Source organism: Ceratotherium simum, chromosome X (genome assembly GCF_057802395.1).
Source record: "Ceratotherium simum simum isolate JZ-2026a chromosome X, ASM5780239v1, whole genome shotgun sequence".
NCBI lineage: Eukaryota > Metazoa > Chordata > Mammalia > Perissodactyla > Rhinocerotidae > Ceratotherium > Ceratotherium simum.
In genome coordinates, this window is record NC_141940.1 from 1,060,026 (window position 1) to 1,087,169 (window position 27,144).

Consider the following 27,144-nt stretch of genomic DNA (forward strand, 5'->3'; position numbering starts at 1 on the left):
CTGGGGCTCCTTGTACCAAAAGAGCAGCAGGCTAGAGGAGGAGCCCCGGGGGCATGATCACGAAGTGGGTTCAGCAGGGGCGGGGGCGGGGGGGGCGCTGTCCCAGGTGGGGCAGGCAGGAATGTGCCACATTCCATGGCAGCCACGGGCAGGCAGAGTGCAACGGCCACTGGGACCTAGAGAAGCTGCCCTGGATCCAGGTGAGGACGTGCAGGGTGAGTGAGCGGCGCTGTGATGGAGACAGGGATGGGACGGCCAGGAAAGTACTCGACTCCCAGCCCCCTGGGGAGAGGGGGCTGCTGGAGGATGGCCCTCACCTGGGGTCTCCTCAGTGAGCCTCCTGGCCCAGGGTGGCCCACACCTCCCCCTTTCCCAAAGCACCCACAGACCCTTCCCAAGGCAGGCCACGCCCTCTGCCAGGATAGCCAGGGCTTAATGACTGATCAGAGCAGAGACACGAAGGCCCGGTCGTGTTGGCCCAACTTGGGACAACTCAGAAGGGTCATTCCAGATCCAGAGCTCCCTGTAGGTCGGCCTGCACTGCAGCCCAGCTTCTCCCTCCCCCCAACCACACTTCCCCAGGTATTGATCCAGAGAGCAATCTAAACAGAATTCCTGCACTTTCATCTCATAGTCTGCTTCCGGGGAATTCAACCTGTCATATTAATTCATATTTAAATGTGCTCTAATCTCATCCATCTCTAAAAATTTCCATGGCACTACCCTTAGTATATACCTACATGGCTTTTAGTCATCTAACAACGTTATTTGATGCCTACTGTATATCATTGAGTACATTCCTCCCTTCAGTACATTTGTCTCATCTCCTGGCCACTTTGAGACTTATGCCCTTCCACACTCATAAACGCGTCCCTAGTTTGTTTCCTTTCCCCTTTTTCCATTTCATCTCCTTGGTTCTACTGAGTCTACCCTACCCAGTTTCTCTAAAGTTTCCACTGGTTTCTAACAAGACTCAGACCCATGTCCAGAGGTAAGTATTTTGACGTACACTAGGACAGTGCTTTTGCTTTAATATTTCTGACTAAAATGAAAATATAAGACACATGGAAAATGTTTACTAGAGCAAGAGCTTGGAAGAGCAGCAAGGGAACAGGGTCAAAAGCACACTGAAACACTTTTTTTTCCCTCTGAGGGAAAAGTGAAAAAACAGAGGCTACATAAAGAAACAAGGTTGTGAGAGATGGTTCAGAGTAGGACTCCCTATTCAAAGGGACATATTAGACATTCCTAGGAGCATCAGCAGCACAAAGGTGTGTGGTTCAGTTCTGAGATGAGCCTATACAGGACCATATCCAGCTCCCCAGCCTGGGACCTTTTCCATTAGAGTGAATATTTTTCACTGGAGCAGAAACATGTGATTTATGCGCCTGTCTGAGTTTCAGGGTGATCTGCACAGTAAATGACAAAATGTTCCAGGGTTCACGGGTTTTACTCCTTCCTAACTTTTGTGGGGTTTTTGTTTGTGTATTTCCCTTGGGATTTGATATATAAATCTTGCCAAATATACTTGGCAACAATGTCCTTGACATGAACTGTTCTTTCACATTTTATCTAAAACCAATCGGAAAACCTATTATATTCCCCGACCTTTGCTTAGAAGAAGTTGAGCAGCTGCAGGAACAGATAATATAAAATTGAGTTTCCCCAGATGTTTATTTCAACCTTGGCAGAGGTTGTCAGGATGTGTCCAGAGTCAGCTTATCCTGTTAATCAGTATTAAAATAATCTAGACTATAAAATGGTATCATCAAAATAAAAATTCTATCAACTTTTTCCTGGTAAATACATGTGACTGCCTAAACAACAATAGAAAGCTAGATAACAAATAAATCATTTTCTCCACTCAATTCAATTTGACACTCAGACTATTATTCACTATGCCTCAAGCTCCATGCTAGATGGAAGCTACAATACAAAGCACAATGTATTATGTACAATTATCTCAATATTAATTTTTAACAAGACCAACATTAATGGATAAGTAGCTAATTGTTCAGTTATACACCAGGTTACTAACCGTCTGGGCCTCTACCTCAGGGTCATTAACACTGCATAACTTCAGGCTATATAGACTATAAAAGGAACTTGGATCCCTTCCTCACACCACACACAAAAAGTAACTCAGTGTATCAAAGACCTAGATGTAAGAGTGAAAACTATAAAACTCTTAGAAGAAAATATAGGTGTAAATCTTTGTGACCTTGGATCTGGCAATGGTTTGTTAGATATGACACCAAAAGCACAAGCAACCAAAGGAAAAAAAAATAGATAAATTGGACTTTATGAAAATGAAAAACTCTGTGCTTGGAGAAAATATTCAAAATAGGTACACCTGAAAATGTACTTTTATCCAGAATATATAAAGAATTCTCAAAACTCAACAATAACAAGACAAACAACCCAATTTAAAAATGGGCCAAAGATCTGAATAGATGTTTCATCAAAGAAAACACAAGAATGGCCAATTACGCATGCAAAGATGCTAAGTATCTTTAGTTATCAGAGAAATGCATATTAAACATACAGTGAGATACCACCACATGGTCATTAAAATGACTAAAATTAAATACTGGCAACATCAAATGTTGTCCAGGATGTGTTGCAACTGGCATTCTCATGTGTTGTTGGTGGGAGTATAAAATGGCACAACCATTCTGGAAATCTGTTGGCAGTTTCTTATAAAGTTAAACATGCATTTACCATATGATCCAGCAATTTCACTCCTAGATATTTAACCAAGATAAATGAAAATAGATGGCCACACAAAAACTTGTACAGGAATGTTCATAGCAGATTTATATTAGCCCCCAAACTGGAAACAATCTAAACATCCATGTGGCAGTAAACGGATATACAAATTATGATATATTCCCATAATGGAGCAGTAATCAGCAATAAAAAGGATAGAACTACTTCATGCAATAACCTGGATGAATTTCCAAATCATGAAGCTGAAGATAAAAAGCCAGACACTGAAGAGTACATACTCTATGATTCTACTGATATAACAGTCTTGAAAAGTCAAAAATGAATCTATAATTCCAGAAAGCAGCTTATTGCCTGGGGCCAGGTCAGAGTAGTGAGACTCACTGAAAAGTTGCTGGAGGGTTGATGTAAATGTTCTATATGTTGATTAGGGTAGTGGTTATGTAACTTGTATGCATTTGTCAAAACTTATCAAACCGCACGTTTAAAATCTGTGTGTTTCACTGTATGTAAATTATACCTGTGGTAGGCAACATTTTGTCCCTCATGACCTTTGCCCTTTGGTGTTATACCCATGAATATGTTGTGTTACATGGCAAAAGAAACTTTGCAGATGGAATTAAGGTTGCTAATCAGCTGACCTTGAGATGAGGAGATTATCCTGAAATATCTGAGTGGGCCCAATGTAATCACGAAGGTTCTTAAAAGTGGAAGAGGGAGGCAGAAAAGAAGGTCAGAGAGATATGGTGGAAACTGAAGTCAGACAGATTCAAAACATGAAAGAGACTTGATGGACTCTTGCTAGCTTGAAGATGGAAGGCGCTACATGGAAATGGAGAGAAGAAACTGAATTTCAAATGAGCCTGTAAGTAGATTCTCCCCCAGAGCCTCCAGCAAGGAGCACAGCCCTGTCGACACCTTGATTTTGGCCTTGTATGACCGTGAGCAGAGTACCCAGTCGAGCCCACCTGGACTTCTGACCCACTGAAACTGTGAGATAATAAATGGGTGTTATTGCAAGCTGCTAAGTTTGAGGTAATTTGTTACACAGCAATAGGAAACTAATAGGATATTCAAAGTTGATCCAAATATTAAAATATAACTTGACAAGCAAATAAAAAATGCAATTAAAAATCATGCTCCTAAATGAAATCAAAGAGGATATTACAAACTATACTGAAAACAACGAAAAGAAAACTCTTCATACCATAACCTACGGGATATGGAACAGTTGTTCTCAGAGAAAAATGTATAGCTTTAAATCCTTTCACTATTAATGACAAAGAACAAAAGAAAGAGAAAAGAACATATTACTTTTCCTGCGATATTAGAAAAAATATAGGGCCGGCCCCGTGGCTCAGCGGTTAAGTACTCGCGTTCTGCTGCTGGCGGCCCGGGTTCGGATCCTGGGCGCACACTGACGCACCGCTTGCTTCTCTGGCCATGCTGAGGCCGTGTCCCACATACAGCAACTAGAAGGATGTGCAGCTATGACATACAACTATCTACTGGGGCTTTGGGGGAAAACATAAATAAATAAAAATTATAAAAAAAAAAAAAAAAGAAAAAATACAGCATGATAAGCCAAAAGAAACTAAGAAGAGATCATTGATAAAGTCCAAAACTAAACTGAATATTAAAAAACAACTAGGAAGAACAAAGAAACCCAAAAGCTCATTCTTTGAAAAGACCACCACCAACAACAAAATAGACAAATCCCTGGCAAACTTGTTTGTGAATAAAAGATAAATAGCAAAGATATAGGAATTTAAGAATGAGAAAGCGCACATAACTACAAATAATGTGGAGAAAAAGAATCATGAGAGTGCTATATGCAACACTGTGGCAACAAAATTGAAAAAATAAAGGAAATGATTTCCTGGAAAGGTATAAAATTATTAAAGCTGACTCCAAAAAAAGTTGAAACCTGATTTGACTAATTATCATATAAGAGCCTGAAGAGATGATTAAAGATAATACAAATGTCACTTGGACCAAATGGATTCATAAGTGTGTCTTAACTTTTAAGCAATAGATAGTTCTAATGTTATTTGAGCTATTCTAGGCAATAAAAAAGATGGAGCACTCACCAATTCATTTGATAAAGCCAACAAAACTTTAAGACCAAAATCTAATAATAATAGTCAAAGCTATAGCTCAATCCCACATAATAAAGGCACACATTGTCTAAATAAATATTAGCACATAGAACCCAGCAATAATCCAATTAAATGAATAGTACATTGTACTCCAAGAAAGTAAGAGTATTCAGTGTTGGGAAATGTATTAACATAATCTATTTGTCCATCAACATGTTAAAGAAGAAAACTCAGATGATGCTAGACACTAAAAAGTCATTTCTAATAAAAATTTTATGGCAAATGGGAATAGAAGTAACAAAGACCATTTATCAAAAACAAACAGCAAATGTTATTCCAAATAGCAAAATATTAAGACTATTTCAAGTAAAATCATGGAATAGACAGAAATGCTCACTTTCATCACTATTATGTAACGTTTTCTTGTATTTTCTAATAAATTCAAAAAGATAATAAAAAGAAATAACTGGCTATAAACATTAGAAAAGAGCTAAAATCTGTCTCATTTTGCTCATTTTGGTTATGATTCAATATCCAGAGAGACTGTAGTGTAAAATTACTAGAATTAATAAGAGAATTCGGTAAGGCAGCTAGATTCAAGATGAATATACACGAACCGACAGCTTTTCTCTATTCTGGTACTAAACACCAAGAAATGGAAATAGGAGAAAACATTTTTTTAACAATAACAACACATTCATAAAATGCATAGGGATAAATGCAATAATAAATTACTTACACTTATATTAATAAAATTAATGTATAAGTTTAATGAAATTCCAATTAGAATCACAATAGGGCTTGGCTCTTTTTAATTGGAAAAATATTTTAACATTTTTACATGGAAGAATAAAATGTCTAAGAAATGCTAAGAAAGGTATAAAAAGAGCAGTGAGGATTGATTTCACCTCCTATCAGATATCAGAAGATATTATAGACCTACTGCAATCTTATCAATATGGTACTGGCATAGCAACCTAAAAGTAGATCAGTGAAACAGCATAATGAATCCAGGAATAGATATAAATATATATGAGAATTTTATATGATGAATGTGGTTATTCAAATCAGTGGCAAAGATGTATTATTTGATAAATGGTGCCATCACAATAAGCTATTGATCTGGATGGAAATAAAACTAGACAGATCCCACTCCCATACCATATATAAAAATAATTATCAGATGAATTAAAGCCATAAATGTAAAAAGCAAAATAGTAAATATCTTGCAAGAAAATCTGGGAGAATACACATACAATCTTGACATGCATAAAACATTTTTAACCAATACTGGAAACTCTGAAGATATGAAAGAAAAGATAGATATATTTGACTATAAAAATTAAAAACTTTTTTCATAAAAGTTATAAACAAAGTCAATAGACAAACAGTAGGTCTTGGAGGAAATTGCAATATACATTGGTATTATCATGTAGGGTTGACAAAGGGTTAAAACAAAAGGGTTCTCATAATTAAAAAAAAAAAAAAAAAAAAAAACGAAAGAGCCCAAAGAAAAATGGACAAAACACATGAATAGTCAAATCTCAAAATATAAATGCAATAGCCAACAAGAATTTGAAAAGATGCTCAACCTCATTAGAAATAAAAGGAATGCAGTTACAGTAATGATGCACTATCAGTCTATACCTACTAGACTGGCAAAAATTAAAAAGCAGGATAAAACTTATTTCCGATGGGAATGCAGGGAGAAGGGCATTCCTATACGTTGATGGTAAAAATGTTTGAAGAGTTTTGGCCTTTTTAGAAATTAAAACTAAAAAGGAAATAGTCCCTTCATTCCAGCAATATCCCTCTTGAGAATCTGTCCCATAGGAATAAAAGCACCAGTATGTAATGGTCTAGGATATAATGGTCATTAAAAAGAACGAATTGAAGCTATGCCAATTAACTGGGACAAAATTCTACTAGGTGTTAACGAGTGAGAAAAGTGTGTATAATATCCCATTTTTGTAAAACAAAGAATGACCAAGAAAACTTTTATTTGCATATATATGTATATGGGTGTGTACATGAATATATAGTATCCTGCTTGGGTGACCTGGTTGGGGATAGGCAAGAAGGGGGATGATGTAGAAGGAGGGTGGGGAGCCAAACAGAAAGAACAAAAAAGACTATAAAGTATGTATGATATGACCACATTTAATATTGACATTGCCATTATATATGTATTGGGTTTAAATCTTTATAATACACATTTAAGGAAAACAAAACAAAATTAAAAATGAATGATTTCAGCATTCAACTCAATAAGGAAAAAATAGATCAACAAAATGAACCAAAGGAAATTAGGAAGAAGGAATGAATTAATGAAAGTAAAAGCAGAAATTGATAGAACCAAAAGATGGTCCCTGAGAAGATCAATAAAATTGAGAAACTTCCTGGAAATATTATTTTCAAGAGAAGGAAAGAGAACATACACAACATAAGAATGAAAAAGGAGATATAACTACAGATATAGAACAGTTTAACAATAGCAGAAGACTATTACATAACTTGACGCCAATACATTATCAAATCTAGGGATAACAGATTGCTTTCTAGGAAAACATATATAACCAAATTTGACTGAAGAAGAGGTAGAAAAATCTGAATAAATTGATGACCATAGATAATACTGAAAAGATTATTTAATATTACTCTCCCAAAATGCACCAGAAACCAAAAAAGATGAAAAGCTTCTGAACTCATGGCTAGTACTATCCTTACACCAAAAGTGGGCAAAGATATTAAAACCACACCATATGTACACACAAGAGAACTAAGACTAAACTTGTGTGTAATACTGATGGGATCTCATTGCTCTGCCTCTCTCTGTGGAAGCTTGGGGGTAGGCTGAGGAAAGCTTTGTTCTCTTTTTCTCCTTGCCTCTTCGCAGTCTCTCTACTCCACCCTCTAGTTTCGAGAGTGGCGGCATGTGACCAAGAGAAGCAATGGACAAAACAGAACAAAATATCAACACATAGGTCAGAACTATGAAAAGGATTGGCAATAAGCATTTGTGCTAATAGCACAGACGCATGCATGCCTTACCTGGAAATGCTTTTTCAGGGCTTAACTAGCATCACAGTCATCCTAACCTGATGTCTGCACCTTCCTCCAACCAGAGTCACATCCCCACAATCCTGATCGGACTCTATAGAACATGCCTTTACCTTGTGTCCACGTGCAGCTCACTGAGCAGTTCACTTTGCATATAGTCCCAGGACAGTTCCACTGTGCCCAGGTAATATCTTCTGGTGGCACCAAAGCTGAATGGCAAAAGGCACAGAAAGAAGCAGCTGGAGAGCTCTATTTGCATGGCTCTTACTGCTAGAAAATGTTCAACTGCAGAAAGGAAAGATTAATTCTTCTCTAAAATATCTTCAGCTCTCAGGAGAAAAACAGGTAAATTCTCTATGATTTAGTGAAAGGTCCCAAAAGTTTTGCAGAGAATTTTAGGGAACTTTACCTGCTGGATGTGACAGCAGCATGAGTACTAAGCAGTAACTGATAAGATTGCTTCCTTTTTGGCAGTGGGAAGCAGCCACAGGAAGAACTGAATAGGAAAAGGGAGGCTGAGCTAAAGCTTAACCCATTCACCTCTGAGAGCAGTAGGGGCACAAGAAAGCTGCTTTAATCAGAATCTTGAAAGAAAGGGAGAGGGGGAGGGAGAGGTCAAGGTAAAGAGGAGCTTTAATTTGTATTCACATTCCTAGACTACTCCAAACCTCTTCCTTAGTAGCAGCAGCAAGAGAAGCTGTGGATGTTGTTGAAGATTCTGAAATCCACTTGCATAAGCAAGATTAACCAGTATTCTAATAGTCTTCTGCTTCTACTCTTGCCCCTCACACAGCCACCACCAAGTGACTCTTTAAAACTATAAAGTGGATCCTATCACTCCTTGGCTCAGAACCCTCCACTGGCTTCTGACCTCACTCAGAGTAAAATTCTACCTCTTTACCATGACCTAGAGCATCCCCCAGGATCTGCACGTCCCTTCCCTCCACCTCTGTGGTCTCATCTCACTCTGGTTCTTCCTTAAAATACCAAGCACATACTTGTGCCTAGACCTTAGCACTGGCTATTTCCTCTACCCAAAACACCTTTTTCCCAGATCTCCACATGTTTCCACTCCCACATCTCCTTCAAGTCTTGGCTCAAATCTTGCCTTCTCAATGAGTTCAAATATGGACCACCACATTTACATTGTAAGCTCTCTACTCCCACCAGTACTACTGATATGCCTCCACCACCCGGAATTTATGTATATATTTACCTTGCATCGTTGTTACCTGATGCTTCCTAGGGTTGTTTACATGTGGCCCAGGTATAGCATATACCTCTTTACATCAAAGTGTAGCCATGCTGAGCTCAAGCAGAGACTCTACTCTGGTAAACATATATTAGGGGAGTGAGGGTTTCCCCAAGGGCCTCAAAGTATAGGAGCTAATAAGAAGAAACTTGAGGGCCGGCCCCATGGCTTAGCCGTTAAGTGCACGTGCTCCGCTGCTGGCGGCCCGGGTTCGGATCCTGGGCGCACACCCACGCACCACTTCTCCGGCCATGCTGAGGCCGCGTCCCACATACAGCAAGTAGAAGGATGTGCAACTATAACATACAACTATCTACTGGGGCTTTGGGGAAAAATAAATAAATAAAAAAAATTATTAAGAAGAAACTTGACCAGGGTTGCTATATGCAATGTTATTACTGAGAGTCCTTTTCCACACAGATAAGAATGTGTTTGGGAGCAAGTGGTGAGGTGTTGTGCAGGTTGGAAATAAGCAGGAAAAAGATCCTTTGGTAAACATTTGCTGAGGCCTTCTCTCTACCAGGCACCAGGATGCAGAGATATTAGTTGGCATGTACTATATGCCAGGAACTAAGTGCTTTCTAATGCAGCTGCTATTCTTGTCCTCATTTTACAGGTGATGAAACTGAAGCACAAAGAGGTTAGGCAACTTGGCCATGCTCACACAGTTTTTAAGTGGTAGCATTTAAATCCACGTAATCTGGCTCCAGAAGTCATGTTCCTAACCGCTATGCTATACTCCCTTGCCTCAGAGATGAATAAAATGCAGTTCCTGCCTTCTGGGAGTCATAGGCCAATGGGGGAGACAGAAAGGTAGACAGTTACAATACAGGGTGATAAATTCTCTGCCAGATGCTTTACACATTATCTGATTTAATCCTCAGGATGAGACTGCAAAGCGAGTACAGATGAAGTATCTGAGGCACAGAAAGGTTAAATGGTTTGCTTAAGGCCACACAACTACCCATTTGTCCTAGCCAGACACTGTCCTAGGTGCTAGGTGCACCGCAGTGAAATATATAAACAACCGAAAGACAACAAGCAGTACTTATAATACTTGTGTACCTTATGCAGTATGTTAGAATGTAAAATAAGTGCTGTGCACAAAAGAAGAGTAAGCTGGGGAAGGGGAAGGAGGTACCAGGTTGCAATTTTAAATTAGGATGGTCATGGAAAGTCTCACTGAGGTTACATTTCAGCAAAGGAACTTCGGCTTTTACATTGAGGGCAATAGGGAGCCACGGTACAGTTCTCAATAGAGGAGGGTCATGATCTTTCTGGTCGCAATGGCGAGAATAGACTTTAGGGAGACAAGGGTAGGGGCAGGTCAACCTGTTAACTGGGGGCGAGAAGTGATTGTGACTTGGGCTAGGATGGTAGCACTGGAGGGGTGAGAAATGGTTGGATTTGACGTCAGCCCTGATATCTGTTCCCCTATGTTGAACCCAGCATATATGGGGTTAAAAACTAAAAAGCACTCATTCCCCCTTCCCCGCTTCTTTAAGGTCTGTTCACATGTAGATATTGGTTGTTTTAGCCTTCATATCCCTCAATTCCACAAGGCAAATGGAGGTAATAAATTATTAGAAGCCCAGGTGGCTTCACATTGAGTTCTGGCTAATCACCAGTTCTTGAGATTTGTTACAGGGAGACTGATATCCCGAAATTATCAACAAGCTGAAGCTCCCCAACTCCTGGTTCCTGGCACCGACTCCACCATCCACCAGGGAGACAGTTGAAGGACATCCACCTGCAAGTCCCTTATCTCGCCATCCTCCTCCCTGCCAGCAGCCTCACAAGTCCAAATACAGTCTTGTGAGAAAGCGGTGACCAGCAAGGCCACAGGCTTGCTACATTCTTCACAACCTTTAAAACCCCAACTCCTAATGCCTCTGGAGGACTGTGGGTTTTGGGGCCCCAGCCCACCACAGCCTCATTTTCCTGGCAAAATTAAACCATTTTTCTTTTCCTCAATCCCTGGTCACTGTGTTCATTGATTCAGCTACGGTGACAGGGTCCCAGGTTTTTCCGGCTACAAATTCACTGTGAAGGTAGCGTTTATGGGAGTTGTTGATGAATTGGACTTGTGGGCTTTGAAAGAGAAGCTTGAAATAACACCAAGGTTTTTGGAACAGTGAAGTTGCCATTAACTGGCATGGCGTGACAGCGAGAGGGGTAGCTTAGGGGTGGGGTGGGGAGATGCATCCTGGCACATGGTTAAAGGGCTCCCTAGGCATTCCAGGAAAGGAAGCTCTTTTCTTTCCGAGCGCCCCTCTTAGTTATTGTTATTGCAGTGATTTTTTAAATGTTTTTTCTCCACTAGAACAGCGTCCGGCACATAGCAGGCAGTAATAAATATGTCCTCAATACTTACATGAACAAATACGATAAGACTGCTGTCTTTATTTTTAGTAAAGTAATGGGGAAAACAGTCTTTACTAGAGAAGGGCCACGTCGCGGTCGCGCCCTAGGAATTTTCTTCTAGGCGAGCAACACATCCACCATCTTGGCGCCCTGGGCGGCTTTCTGCGCAAGCGCGTCTCGGCATGTCTGCTGGGCGGGGCCGCGAGGCTTGTGACGCAGCTGCGCGCGTGGGGTGAGGGGTGACCGTCGTGCGCCCAGCCCGCCCTCTTCCGCTGTAGCTGTAGGAATGGAAACATCTGGCCCACGTGCCGGAAGCCAGCTTGAGGCGACGACGGCGCACCACTCAGCGTCCTACTGCGCTGAGCCCCTGCTGGTGTCATCGCGAGACAAGCTCGCCGAAATGGCCGCTTCCAGTCAAGGTAAGGGCGGGCGCGCGCGCCGCCAGCGCCGCGGGGAGCCGCCTTCCTGGGCTCCAGAAGGGGAAGGGCTCTGCGTCTGCCAGTCCCGGAAGAGCTCCCCATGGAGCTTAAGCGGCACGGGGGTGGAAAGCGCGCCCAGGGCTCACCCCCGGCCCAGCTGCTCCCAGGCTCCGGCCAAGGTCAGGCGCCAGACTGGGGCCGAACTGCCCCGGGGTATTGTCTCCAGTCTAGCTCGCTCAGCCTTCCGGCGCCGCCCCCAGCAGCCTAAGCCTGGAGACGTTCCGTTCCTGTTCTCGGAAGCGCTCTGGCACCTTGAGCCGAACGTGGCTTCTTTGTCCGTTTCGACGTTCATCTCAGACAGCTGGCAAGCGTCTTTCTGTGTGCAAGGCGCCTGCCTCCATTTGCGTTATTGATGGTTTTGAAAGAGTAGTACACATGGGATGATACTTTGAAATAGTCTTTTATGGAGTCCGCGTAGTCAAAGGAAGATTCTCTGTAATATCATACGCAGTGGAGCACGTCTTTAAGTCATGCTTTTTCCCCTACTTCTTTTAATGTTTCAGGTTATATTCATTTCAGTACTAGCTCACAAGATCCGATTGCTAAACAGGGCCATCATCGAAAATTTGATCACATAAACTTAAAATTACATAAATTGTGTTAAAAACAAAGGCAGTGAAAATACTCCGACCTTATCACTTCCTTATTATTTGCTACTTTTTACTGTTATCTGTGCTCTTCACGTTATTTACATCTGTTGTGTCTATGTGGTGGAAATGACACAGTGTGGTGCGCAACAGTGCATCTCTTCCCAGCTCTGCGTTCAGTGATGTCACGCTCACGGTGAGTGAGTGCACTGTGGAAATTGGTATACACTGCAAATCACCACGTCCTCTCCCCTCCCCAAGCCGGTTGTTAAACATGTACCAGCACAACACTAAATTTAGGTGACTCTAAGGGGTTGGAATGTACAATATCATTATTTTCCTGCAGAGCAGACTGCCCTCATTCACTTAAAATGTATAGGTTGTGGGGCTGGCCCCGTGGCTTAGCGGTTAAGTGCGCGCGCTCCGCTGCTGGCGGCCCGGGTTCGGATCCCGGGGGCGCACCAACGCACCGCTTCTCCGGCCATGCTGAGGCCGCGTCCCACATACAGCAACTAGAAGGATGTGCAGCTGTGACATACAACTATCTACTGGGGCTTTGGGGGAAAAATAAATAAATAAAATTATAAAAAAAAATATATAGGTTGATCAGATATTTGCACCTAGGAAATTGTTGTGAGAAATTTTGAGGTTGATATGATGAATTTCAATCTTTATCATATGATACTGTGATCACTGGTTTCCTGGCAAGGCTAGTGACTTACTTTTGTTTACATAGTGCTTAGCAATGTTTGTTGAATGACCAAATGAAGTTGGGTGAACTGTATGCCTCTGATTGGATCCCCCTTTTGACTGGAGTTCCCTATTGAGATAAGGGGCTTGGTAAAATTACATTCAAACAAAACTCAAAACTCATTGTTATTTTCAGTGATATTCTTTAACCCAGGGAGGAAGTTTCTTCTTCAACACAGCAGTCATATTTTGTTGTTAGATTAGAAGAAAATTTTTCATTTAACTACTTGTGAGGCCATATAAGGCCCAGTTCTTCAAACATCCATGTTTTGGTTCTGCTAAATTGGGATCTATGATCCATCTTGAATGAATGAATTCTTGAATTATATTTTGTGTATGGTGTAAGGTAGGGATTGAGGTTCTTTTTTTTTTTTTAGTACAGATACCTAGTAGTTCTAACACAATTTGTGGAAAACACTGACTTTCCCTGTTAAATTACCTTGGTGTCATGTTATTGAAAATCAGATGACTGTATGTGTAGATCTACTTCTGGACTCTGTATTTTCTTCCATTGATATATTTGTGTATCGTTAGGTCAGTTTTACACTGTGTCAAATATGGTAGCTTTATAAATCTTGAAATTTGGTAGCTGTATTCTACCATAGCTTTATAAGAAGTCTTGAAATTCCTTGAACTTTGTTTCCCAAAATTGTTTTGGCCACTTGTGGCACATTGTATCTCCTAAATGATTGCAGCAATATTCCATTCCACATGCTCTTTTTTCAGTGTAACTTGGACACTCCTCCCACTGAGTAATGGAGTCTATATTCCCTCTTGAATCTGAGTGGGAGTTTGTGACTGCTCCAGCAGAATTCAGTGGAAGTAACACTGCATGGCTTCTGAGGCTTGGTCTTAAATGGTAATATAGCTTCTGCCTAGCCCTCAAGCTCCCTTCCACAGTCCCTCCCTCCCTTGGGACAGGCACCCATGAACCTAGCCACCATGCTATAAGGAAGCCCAAACTAACCCACATAGAGAGGCAGCCTGTATGTGTGAATCTAGTAGATGATTCCAGACCCCTGCCAGTAAGTCTTCCATCTGAAGCCTCAGACATCATGGAGCAGAGATGAGCTGTAATGCTGTATCCTGTCTGAGCTCCTGATCCACAGAATCTGAGACCATAATAAATGATTGTTTTGCTCCATGAAATTTTGGGGTAATTTGTTGTATAGCAGTAGTAACTGGAACATTATTCTGGGTCCTTTGCACCTCCATATAAATTTTAGAACTAGCTTGTCAATTTCTAGATAAAAACCTACTTTTTGATTGGGATTGCATTGAGTCTGTAGATCAATATGGAAAGAAGGAACATCTTAAAAATGTTGAGTCTTGCAAAACTTAGATATGGTGTATATCTCTATTCATTTAGGTCATCTTCAGTTTCTCTCTGCAGTGTTTTGTCATTTACAGTGTAGAGATATTGTGCATCTTTCATTAAATTTATCCCTCTGTTATCTTTCCACAGAAAGGGATTCGACATTTTGTTAACTTTTTCCCTTCTTAGGCAAATTGCTTAACCTCTGAATCTCCACTTCTTAGTTATCAAATGGGGTTAATAAATAGTACCTTGTTTTGTACCTACTTTGTTCTGTGAACTTAATTAAATATACATGTTTATTGCTTAGTACATTGCCTAGTAAATAGTAAGAGCTCAAACATTACCTCTTATCTTTATTATCACTGGAGATCCAAATAATACTGAGAATTTCTGAATTTGTGGGTTACTGAATAGTATTGAGTTACTCCTGAAAACGAAAGGCAAATGAAGAAAATCCATTTCATTTAGGATGCGTTTATTAAGTACTACTAGCAGTGTTTCCTGGGTCCTTTTGGTTGTTTTTGAATTTGAGAGGAAAAACTAGAGTACAATTGTAAATTGTCTAGGTTTTTTTCCTCTAAGACAGATAGTATTTTCAGTCTGATTTTCAAAAATTGCTAGTCAGAATTTCAAAGTTAATTTACTATTTAAAATAGAATAATATTTAGAGGTTCTTATTACAACTATCTCTGTTTCCTTAAACACCTCTTAATTTAGGAATGGTAGTGATTTATTGTAAAAGTAACTGTTTTCTTATTCAGTATCTTAATTCTTCTAGGAAACTTTGAGGGAAATTTTGAGTCATTGGACCTTGCAGAATTTGCTAAAAAGCAGCCATGGTGGCGCAAGCTGTTCGGGCAAGAATCTGGGCCTTCAGCCGAAAAGTATAGTGTGGCCACCCAGCTGTTAATTGGAGGCGTCACTGGATGGTAAGTGATGTGAAAGATGTGCAGCGTCTTTTTTTTGCAGGATTTAGTATTGTGGTTATAGGAACCATCTCCTTTAACAAGTGAAAACACATTGACTTTTGTGAAGTTGATCACTTAATGTATAGTGTTCGGCTAAACATCATGTTAAAGTGCTGTTTAATGGTTACACCTAGTACTTACTACATTCCAGGTACTATTTTAAGTATTTATATAGATACCTCATTTTCTTCTCACAACAACTCTGAAATTGGTATTGTTATTATTTATCCTCATTTTTTCCAGTTTTATTGAGAAATAACTGACATACATCACTGTATAAGTTTAAGGTATACAGCATAATGGTTTGATTTACATATGTTGTGAAATGATTACCACAATAGGTTTAGTTAACATCCATCATCTCATATAGATACAATAGGAAGTAAAGAAAAAAAATTCTCCTTATGATGAGAACTCTTAGGATCTACTGTTTTAACACCTTTCCTACGTAGCATACAGCAGTGTTAGCTATAGTCATCATGTTGTACATTACATCCCTAGTACTTATGTATCTTATAACTGGAAGTTTGTACCTTTTGACTACCTTCCTCCAATTCCCCCACCCCCACCTCCCCACCCTCGCCTCTGGTAACCACAATTCTGATCTCTTTTTCTATGATTTTGCGTTTTTTTAATTAGATTCCATATATAAATGAGATCGTACAGTATATGTCTTTTTCTGAGTTAACTTAGCATAATGCCCTCAAGGTCCATCCATGCTGTTGCAAATAGCACGATTTCATCTTTTTTTTTATGGCTGAATAATATTCTATTGTATTTATGTACCACAACTTCTTTATCCATTCATCCATTGACGGACACTTAGGTTGTTTCCATGTCTTGGCTATTGTAAATAATGCTGCTATGAACATGGGGGTGCAGGTAACTCTTTGAGATCCTGATTTAATTTCCTTCAGATATATTCCCAGAAGTGGAATTGCTGGATCCTATGGTAGTTCTATTTTTCATTTTTTGAGAAACCTCCATACTGTTTTCCTTAGTGGCTGCACCAATTTACAATCCCACCAGCAGTGCACAAGAGTTCCCTTTTCTCCACATTGAGAAGTGGAGAATATAAAAATATAAAATAAAAAAATATTTTAAGGGGCCAGCCCCATGGCGCAAGTGGTTAAGTGCACGCACTCCGCTTCGGCAGCCCAGGGTTCTCGGGGTCAGATCCCCGGCGTGCACCGATGTACTGCTTGTCATGCTATGCTGTGGTGGCATCCCATATAAAGTAGTGGAAGATGGGCACAGATGTTAGCTAAGGGCCAATGTTCCTCGGCAAAAAAGAGGAGGATCAGCATCGAATGTTAGCTCAGGGCTGATCTTTCTCACCAAAATATATATATATATATATATATATTTGTATAGAAATATCATTTTCTTCTCACAACAACCCTGAAATTGTTACTGTTATTATCTGTCCTCATTTTACAGAAACTAAGGTTCAGCAGGGTTCACTTACCCAGGGCCACAGAGCTAGTAAGTGGTAGAATAAGGAACCAGCCACTGATTAGCTCTGTCAGATGATAACTTCCTTAATGTGACACAGCTTATGGCTTCATTTGTAATAAATTCAGAAACTTTTAATACCAAATTTAGTAATTGAATATGAAATCTATCAATCTTATAAGCTCTACTTTTTACATTTGAAAATTTTTATTGCACAATATAACACAAATATAGAACAGTGCATGTAATACGTGTACATTTTAATGAATACAAATAGAGTGACCACCTATGTAACAACCACTCAGGTTAAAAAAATGTGGCTAGTACCCCAAACACTCTAGAGATAAATGCTGTCCTGGCTGTTATGCATTATTTCCTTGCTTTTCTTTGTAGTTTTAACTCCAATTCTGTCACTAAATAATATACTGTAGTTTACCTGGTTTTGAACTTTAAATAAATGCAATCATGTGTATTTGAGTCTTACTTCTTTTGCTCAGCTTGATGTTTTGTATATTCAATCATGTATGTAGTTGTAGTTTCTTCCTTTTCATTCATATTTAGAATTCCATTGTATGAATATACCAGAGTATATTTATCCAGTTGATGACTGACATTTGTGTTGTTTCAGTTTTTGACTAATATAAACAATGCTGATATGAACACTCGTGTACACATTTCTGTAGGGTCTATACCTGGGAGTTGAATTGCTAGGTCATGGAGTATAAGTACCTTCAGCTTTGCTACATAATGTCAAACTGTTTTCCAAAAGTGGTTGTAACAGTTTACCCTCCCAACAACAATGATTGAGTGAGTGTTCCTGATGCTCTACAGTCTTGTCAGCACTTGATATTGCCAGACTGTTAAATTTTTGGCAGTCTGATAGATAGTGGTATCTCACATGGTTTTCATTTACATTTCCCTGAGTAGTGGTGAAATTGAGTAACTTTTACATACGTTTGTGGAGCATTTGGATCTCCTCTTTGATGAAGTCCCATTCTAATCTTCTGTAATTTGTCCATTAAGTTGTCATTCTTTTTCTTATTCAGCTATAAGAGATCTTTATGTTTTCGGAATGAGTCCTGTGTTGGTTGTATGTATTGCAGATGTTTTCACTCATTCTGCATTCTGTGATTGTCTTTTCATTTGCCTTTTGGTATCTTTTGATGAACTGATCTTATTTTTAATATAGTCAGTTTTATCGATCTTTCCCTAAATTGTTAGTAATTTTTGTGTCCTCATTAAGTAATCTTTGCCTACCCCATGTGCTAGTACTTTATTGTTTTACCTTTTACATTTAGATTTATAAATCCACCTGGAATTGTTTTTTGTGCTTAGTGTGTGGTAGATTCTGCTGTTTATTCCATGTGGAATAACCAGTTGTCCCAACTCAGTTTATTGCAAAAGCTATCCTTTCCCCACTACTCCACTGCACCACCTCTGCCATATGTCTGGCGTCCGTGTGTGTGTGTGTGTGTGTGTGTGTGTGTGTGTGTGTGTGTGTGTGTCTGTGTGTGTCTGTCTGCCTGCCATCTTGTTCTTCAGGAACTTCTTGGCTATTCTCTTTATTTCTTATTTTTTTGACAGTTTAATAAAAAAATTGGCATATCATCAGCTGCACCTATTTAAGGTATACAGTTTGATAAGTTTTGACATGTACACACCCATAAATCATCACCACAATTAAGATGATGAACATATCCATCACTCTAAAAGTTTCTTTATACCTCTTTATGATCCCACCCTCCTCCCTTTCATGCCCTCACCGACCACTGATCTGCTTTCTATCACTATAGATTACTTTGTGTCTTCTAGAATTATATATAAATGGATTATACAGTATATATTCTTTTTTTCTGACTTCTTTCTTTCACTTAGCATGCTGATTTTGAGGTTCATCTGTGATTTTCTCTTTATCAGCAGTTCCTTCCTTTTTATTGCTGGGTAGTGTTCCATTGTATGGATGAACCAGTTTATCCGTTCACCTTTGATGGATATTGGTTTATTTCTACTTTTTAGCTAAAACTACTATGAATATTTGTGTACAAGTCTTTGTATGAACATATGCTTTCATTTCTTTTGGGTAAATACCTAGGAATAGTATGGCTGGGTCAAATAGTAGGTAAATGTTTTAACTAGTTAAGAACCTGCCACACAGTTAAAAGTACCTTTACTATGCATCTCCACCAGCAATGTATGAGGGTTCCAGTTTCTCCACATCCTCACTAACACTTGGCATAATGTCTTTTTGATTATAGCCATCGTAGTGGATGTGAAGTGATATCTCCTTGTGGTTTTAATTTTCATGTTCCAGTGACTAGTGATGTTGAACATCTTTTCATGGGCTTATTTTTGCCATCCATGTATCTTTGGTGAAGTATCTGTTCAGATCTTTTCTCCATATTTTTATTGGGATGCTGGTTTTCTCTCATTACTGAGTTGTAAGAGTTCTTTATATATTCCGGATACAAGTCTTATATCAGATATGTGATTTGGAAATATATTCTTCTACTTTATAGCTTCTTCTCATCCTAACAGTGTCTTTCAAAGAGTAGAAGTTCTTAATCTTGAAATGTAATTTATCAAGTTTTTCTTTTATAGCTCTAGCTTTTGGTGTCATATCTGAGAATATTTGCCTAACTCAGGGTCACCAAGATTTCTTCTATGTTTTCTTCTAGACCATATATAGGTTTAGATTTTTCATTTAGGTCTGTGATCCATTTTGATTTACTTTTTGTATATGTTGTAAGGTAGGAATCCAAGCTCTGTTTTTGCATATGGATATCTAATTGTGCCCACACAATTTGTTGAAAAGACTATAATTCTCTACACTGAATTACCTTTGCACCTGTGTCAAAAATCAGTTGACTATTATGTCTGTAATGTTTCTGAACTCTTTGTTAAATTGATTTGTACATCTTGGTGCCAATATCACACTGTCTTGATTACTATAACTTTATTTATTTTTTTCCCTTTTTCTCCCCAAAGCCCCAGTAGACAGTTATATGTCATAGTTGCACATCCTTCCAGTTGCTGTATGTGGGACGCTGCCTCAGCATGGCTGGACAAGCGGTGCGTTGGTGCGCACCCGGGATCCGAACCGGGGCCGCCAGCAGCAGAGCGCACGCACCCAACCACTAAGCCATGGGGCCAGCCCCACTATAACTTTATAATAAGTCATAAAATCAGGTAGTGTAAATCTTACAACTTTGTTCTTTTTCAAAGTTGATTTGACTGTTCTAGGTACTTAGCATTTTCATATGAATTTTAGAATCAGCTTGCTGCCAGTTTCTACAAAAAGTCTGATGAGATTTTGACTGGGATTATATTGATCCATAAATCTGGTTTATCTCTCCTTTTGTTTAGGTTTCTTTTAATTTCCCTCAGCAATGCTTTGTAGGTCTTGCACATCTCATATCAGTTTTATCCCTAAGTATTTCATATTTTTGATGCTATTGTAAATGCTATTATTTTAAAATTTCAATTTCTCATTGTTCATTGCTTATATATAGAAATGCAATTGATTTTTGTATATTGATCTTGTATACTGCAATCTTGTCAAAGTCACTTATTAGTTTGCAGAGTTTGGGGATCACTAAGACCACCCTCATGTTTGATAATTCCCTGGGAGGATTCACAGAACTCACTGAGAACTGGTATACTCATGGTTACGATTTTTTACAGCAAAAGGATACATATTAAAATCAGCCAAGGGAAGAGGCACTTTCTTTGTTTTCTTTTGTATCAAATATGTAAATATGTATATTATATATATATGTATGTATAATATAAATATGTATATTATATATATGTGTCTCTATATAATTTTTATTGAGGTGAAATTCATATAACATAAAACTAACATTTTAATGTGTATGATTTAGTGGAATTTAGTACATGCACAGTGTCGTTCAACCATCACCTCTGTCTAGTTCCAGAACATTTTCCTCACCCAGAAATAAAACCCCATACCCACTGAGCAGTTACTACCTTTTCTCCCCTTCCCCCAGCCCCTGGCAACCACCAGTCTCCTTTTTGTCTCTATGGATTTGCCTAGTCTGGACATTTCATATAAATAGAATCATATAATATGTGACCTTGTGCATCTGGCTTCCACTGGCCCTAAGTCCGTTACATGAAGCCATTAACTGACATTTTTCAACTAAGATTGTTTAATCAGTGATAAATGCAAACAACTGGATCATTACCTAGCCTTTATTCTCTCATTTTTTTGGTAGAATTGTAAATTAATGATAAAGACTCTTAATCATTAATTCTTAAATCTGATCATAAGCCTAGCATAATGCTTTTTGATGTTCATCCATGTGGTAGTGTGTATCAGAGATGTCGTTTAAAGCCGTAGAACTAGATGGGAACATCTAGGAAGTGAGTACACGTAGAGAAAAGAGGTCCCAGGACTGAGCCTTGGGGCAATTCAACATTTAGAGGTCAGGAAGATGAAAAATCAATGAAAGAGTCTGAGAGGAACAGCCAGCGAGGAATGAGGAAAACCAAGAAAGAATGGTATTCCAGAGCAAAAAAGTTATTTTAAGAAGAGTAATCGAGGGCCGGCCCCGTGGCTTAGCAGTTAAGTGCTCACGCTCTGCTGCTGGCGGCCCGGGTTCGGATCCCGGGCGCGCACTGACGCACCACTTCTCCAGCCATGCTGAGGCCGCGTCCCACATACAGCAGCTGGAAGGATGTGCAACTATGACATACAACTATCTAGTGGGGCTTTGGGGGAAAATAAATAAAAATTAAAAAAAAAAAAAAAGAGTAATCCACTGTGTCAAAGCTGCTGATAGGTCAAGTGAGATGAAGGCTGTGAAGTCAACATTAGCATTTGGTAAGGTCGAGATCGTTGGTAACCTTCATAAGAATGGTTTCCTTGATTTCATGTGACAAAAGCCTACTTGGAGTGGGTTTGGGAGAATGGGTGGCGGGGTCAGATGGAGACAGCAAGGATAGATAACCCCGCGAGTAGTTTTGCTGTAAAGGGGAGCAGAGAAAAGGGAAGGTGGCTGGAGAAGAATGGGAGTTTAGGGAGGACATTTTCAATGATGGTTAATAATTTTAGCATTTTAGTGTACAGTAATGAACAAAACGAAATCCCTACCCTCATGGAGCAGAGTTGCAGAAGGGACATAGGCAATAATAATGAAACAAATCAAATAATTAGATTAAATTGGCTGCTAGATTTAGCCCATCAGATAGCAGAAGAACATTTCATTCAGCATATTCCCCTGCCTTTTCATCTGTTTCTTCCATGTTTTCATATTGTTCAAAATGTTACCACGTCCTCCTACGCGTTCAGGGCAGAATCTTGTTCCTTATCCCTTGCAACCACCCTGTCTTCAAGCTCAGGCATATTTTATTTGTTTCACAGGCAGTTCTCAGGGCTGCCCCCTCCTTGCGGTCTCTCCCATACAACCTCAGTTCAGTCTGCCAGCATCTCTCCTCCAGATTGCTACTGCAGGCTCCCAACTGGAGTCTCTGCCTTGATCCATCATCTACACGGTAGCCCGAGTCATCTTTTAAAAATGCAACCTGGGAGTTTTAAGGGATTTGCTCAAGACCACAAAATCAGTAAGTGGTAGAGCCAAGATTTGACTCAGGGTCTTTCTGAGTTCAGAGCCTCTGCTGTTTACTTACACCATGCTCCCTCTGGGGGCTGGCTTTATGTATGGAGTAGGAAGGAGCTGGATCATGTCAAGGTAAGTAGGATCTGAACATTATTAGAAGTGCATGTTTGTGCATATCTGACAGCCTGTCAACTTGTCTGATGTTGGTTTGGTTTTTGTAGGTGCACGGGTTTCATATTCCAGAAGGTTGGAAAGTTGGCTGCAACAGCTGTGGGAGGTGGATTCTTTCTCCTTCAGGTCTGTATGTGAAATATTCCTAGAAGTTTGGAAATTCCACTTGCCCATTAGGAATGTGGTGTGAGGAGCTGTAATCTAGATAGTCCTGGCGTCTTACGCTAGAATAGCCTTTGCTCTTGTTTTCATGTACTATTTGAACTGCTAGTGACCATTTGAGTCAAACTTCATCAGTTACTAGTCATCATTTTTAACATGGGGACATACTTACATATTCCTTATCATTGCTCCCTTACAGGGTTTTTAAGACCAGTTGAAATATTAAGCAAATGTGATTTCAAAAATACAAAGTGTGATACAAGTGCCCCGTGATATGATTTATTCTTATACACTAATATAGCCAGCTTTGATACCAGAGTAGTTGATGAGAAGTGAGGGCAAAATGACAGTACAGGTAGATGTCCTCTGTTGTCTCCTTGACCTGAAGTTTATTTCGGAACCTCTGTGTGCTAGGATGCTCTGTAGCATTGGTTTGCAAATTTGACTCCACATTGGAATCACCTGGGAGTTTTAAAAAGCACTGATGCTTGGGGTCTACCCAGCCCCCTGCCTGATTTCATAGGTGGTAGGCATGCTTGCACACTGGAATATTTTTAAACTCCTGAGGTGATTCTAATGTGCAGAACAGTTTGAGAACCGGTGCTCTGTAGAAGCCATAATTTGTTGAATTGTGCCAGAATTTCTGAATTCACAGCCCTTTGTCGCCTCCCACAGTTGGCATCCCTCATTTTACCAAGGTAAGTTCTACATTAGAACCGCAGTTGGAGTGAGTTTCCCAGATGGGTGGGTTAGAAATTAAATGTGTGGAAGAAGGAGGCTAGTGACTGACTGGCTGGCTTACCAGGCAGGTGATGGCTAGAGCAAGATGAGCAGAGGACTGAGGTGGGTCTGGGCGTCTCTCTGTCTCTCTCACCTCCTCCCCCACATTTCCTCCCTTTCCTCGCTCTCCATAGTCTCATAGCTCCTCCACATGGTCCCTCTACATGGGCTAGTTTAAACTTTCTCACACCACTGTGGCCTCAGGGCTCCAAGCACAAGTCTTCCAGAAACATGGTGAAAGTTGCACCTTGTTTTCTGCCCTAGCCTTGAAACTCATGCAGCATCACTTCTGCAGCACTCTGCTGGTTACTAGCAGCCTCCCCCCGCCCCCGATTCAATATTTAGGTTCCTGGCTCCCTCCCTGTGGGCCTGGCAGGGGCTGACTCTGTTATTGGACAGGTTAGACTCCTTACAAGGCGGGGCCCCCTCCTCACACCTTTCTGTCTCCTTCTGGGTTGCAGTAATTTTTCCTTCCTCTTAGTCCTTCAGGCGGAAGTGCAGTGACAGCTCTGTTGCTGCTAGATCCACAGTCCTGCTCTATCCCTGTGGTTTCCGCTACACCCTGCCCTAAAGTTTGTAAATATCTTAATATTGCTTTGAAATGTCTTAATCTGAGCATACCTCTGTTTCTTTTTGGGCCCTGACTGGCAGAAGTAATTGGTATTGAAAGTATCTCCAGGAAAGTCCCTCAAAGTGGGTGGGATATTCAAGGAATGCAGGGATGCCTCCTTGCTGGGGGGGCATGGGCATGGGGAGTCTGGTATGCACTCATGTTGTCTGTCATCAGAGGGATGAGGGTGGGGAAGTAGGCATGATGTTGAGAGATCAGGGGTTATGGTTTGAAGTAAGGATCCAATTTCTTTTATACTGAAAATTGTCCCAGCAACATTTAGTGAACAAGTCTTCCTTTTCCCAATATTTGTAGTGTTGCCTCTATCATATATCATATATCAAAATATGTGTGGATCTGATTCTAGTTTCTCTATTCTGTTCCACTGGTCAACTTCCTGCCTTTACTAAGCCTTGATAGTTGGTAAGATAAGTTCCTCCACATATTCTTCAGGAGTATTGTGGCTGCTTTTTCTTGTCCGTCTAAATTTTAGAATAGGCTTGTCAATTACTTTCAAAAATTCTCTTGAAATTTTGATTCGTATTGCATGGGAACCGTATGGTAAATTTGGGAATTAATATCTTTTATGATACTAAGTTATCTGTCTGTAAACGTGGGCTTTCTTTCTATTTGTTTAAGTCTTCTTTAATGTCTGTGCATAGACTTTTATTATTTTCGTCCATATAGATCTTGTACATCTGTGGTTCGATTTTATTGCTAGGTACCTTAGAGCTTTAGTCACTGTTGTGGCTTTCCTTGGTCACTTGCTCTCAGCCCTAAGGCTGTCTCCCAGTTGCACTGAGAATGATACAACTAATGATGTGGAACATCTTTTCATGTGCTTATTTGCTATCCAAATATCCTTTTAGGTGAAGTGTCTATTTAGGTCTTTTGCCCATTTTTAAATTGGGTTGTCTGTTTCTGTACTTTTTATTCTGTCTCATTAATCTGTGTGTCTGTCCCTTCTGTAATATCGCACTGTCTTGATTGCTGTAGCATAGTAAATCTTAAAATAAGGTGGTGTGATTCCTCTAACTCTGTTCTTTTTCAAGATTGTTTTGGCTGTTCTAGTTGCTTTGCCTTTCCATATACATTTTAGAACTAGCTTGTTTATATGTCTATAAACTGTTCTCCTGGGATTGGTGTTTCAGTAACTCTATAGCTCAGTCTGGAGAGAATTGGACATCATTTCTGCATTGAGTTTTCCACTCCACGTACACAGCCTGTCCCTCCATTTATTTGGGTCATCTTTGGGTTCTTTCTACAGCATTTTGTAGTTTTCAGCATACAGATACCGTATGATTTTTGTTTAGATTTATACCCAGTATTTAATTATTTTGCAGCTATTGTAAATCATAGTTTTATTTCCATTTCCAGTTGTTCAAATTGCTAGCATATAGAAATACAATTGATTTTGTGTATTGATCTTGTATTCTGCAACCTTGGTAAACGCCCTTTTTAGGTGTAGGAGCTTTTGTTTGTTTGTTGTTGGATTCTTTGAGATTATGTAGACAAACATGGCTATGAATAGTGACAGTTGGACACTTTCCTTTCTGATCTGGATGCCTCTTCGATCCTTGTCTTGCCTTGTTGTGCTCACTACGACTTCATTTCCAGTATGGTGTTGAATAGGAGTGGAGAGAGTAGACAGCTTTGCCTTGTTCTTAACATTGGGTGAAAGCATTCAATCTTTCACCCATAAGTACAATGTTAGCTTTAGGTTTCTTTGTCGATGCTCTTTATCAAGTTGAGGAAGTTCCGCCTCTATTTCTGTTTTTCTGGGAGTTTTTATCATGAATGCGTGTTGAATTTTGTCAGATGTTTTTGAATCCTGCCTTGAGTCTAGGCCAGGTGGCACTGGAGGAAAAACAGGAAACACATGAGCCGTCAAGTAGCTGTTCCATGTCTCCTGTCCTGTGGGAGGGTCAGGGTGGAGTAAAGGAGTTGGAACTTTGGTTTTGCACACAATTTTTGAGATCCAACTATGTTGCTGCTATAAGTAGTTTGTTCTTTTTAGGACTGAGTAATATCCTGTTGTGTAAACATGGTACAGTTTGTTTATCCATTCACATGTGGATGGACATTTGGGTTATTTCCAGTTATTGACGACTGTTACAAGTAAAGCTACTATGACAAGAGCTGCCATTCTGGATGGCATAATGGCACATGCAGTGGCAGTGTTGGTAGGTAATGCCAAATTGCTCTATTAAAAGGCTGCCAGTTAACACTCTCAGTAAAAGTAGATAAGAGTGTCTCTTTCCCCACATCCTTCCCAACATTGGATATTTTCAATCTCTTAATTCCCTCCGGTCTGATAAAAAATTATAGTATCTCATTAATTTTAATTTGAATTTCCTTAATGTTTGTTTATTATATATATCGCAAATATTTTCTCCAGCCTGGTTTGGGTGACTGATTACTTGGTGGTGCCATTAACTGAAATAGAGACTAGAGGAAGAGCCACAATGCAGGAGGAGACTACAGAGAGGACAAGAGTTGCAGTTTTAAGTATTTTGAGATATCCAGGTGGATATGACTTATCAAAAATTTGGTGGGGAGATTTCATCTTGATGGAGGATTGATTGATGGGCTGTAATCAGAGGCTCCATTCTTTGGATAACAGTAATCCATCAGAAAACTACATACTTGAATCACTTTTATCCTGTTCACACATTCTTGGTGAAATCGTTTGCACTGAGTTTTCATGTTGTGCCTGCTGTCTTTACCAAGGGAAGTAGGCATATTCTGTAGGGATATTTGGATGTGCTTCTCCCAGTACCCCT

The 27,144-nt window shown here is 39.8% G+C and overlaps 2 protein-coding genes across 3 annotated transcripts in view; one reads left to right on the top strand and one right to left on the bottom strand.

The window, feature by feature from the left end:
- The window catches only part of F8 (coagulation factor VIII), a 153,241-nt gene extending 145,064 nt beyond the window's left edge, over window positions 1-8,177 (bottom strand). Inside the window, exon 1 of the mRNA XM_014779576.2 lies at window positions 8,000-8,177. Within this exon, the coding sequence (XP_014635062.2) occupies window positions 8,000-8,145 (146 nt within the window). The 5' untranslated portion in view covers window positions 8,146-8,177. The remainder of the gene's footprint in view (window positions 1-7,999) is intronic.
- Window positions 8,178-11,762: 3,585 nt separating this feature from the next.
- The window catches only part of FUNDC2 (FUN14 domain containing 2), a 31,181-nt gene continuing 15,799 nt past the window's right edge, over window positions 11,763-27,144 (top strand). Inside the window, exons 1-3 of one of the 2 annotated variants that reach the window (XM_087426774.1) lie at window positions 11,763-11,921; window positions 15,415-15,565; window positions 22,860-22,935. In XM_087426774.1, the coding sequence (XP_087282900.1) occupies window positions 11,789-11,921; window positions 15,415-15,565; window positions 22,860-22,935 (360 nt within the window). In that variant the 5' untranslated portion in view covers window positions 11,763-11,788. The remainder of the gene's footprint in view (window positions 11,922-15,414; window positions 15,566-22,859; window positions 22,936-27,144) is intronic. The other variant, XM_004443559.3, reaches the window with a different exon arrangement.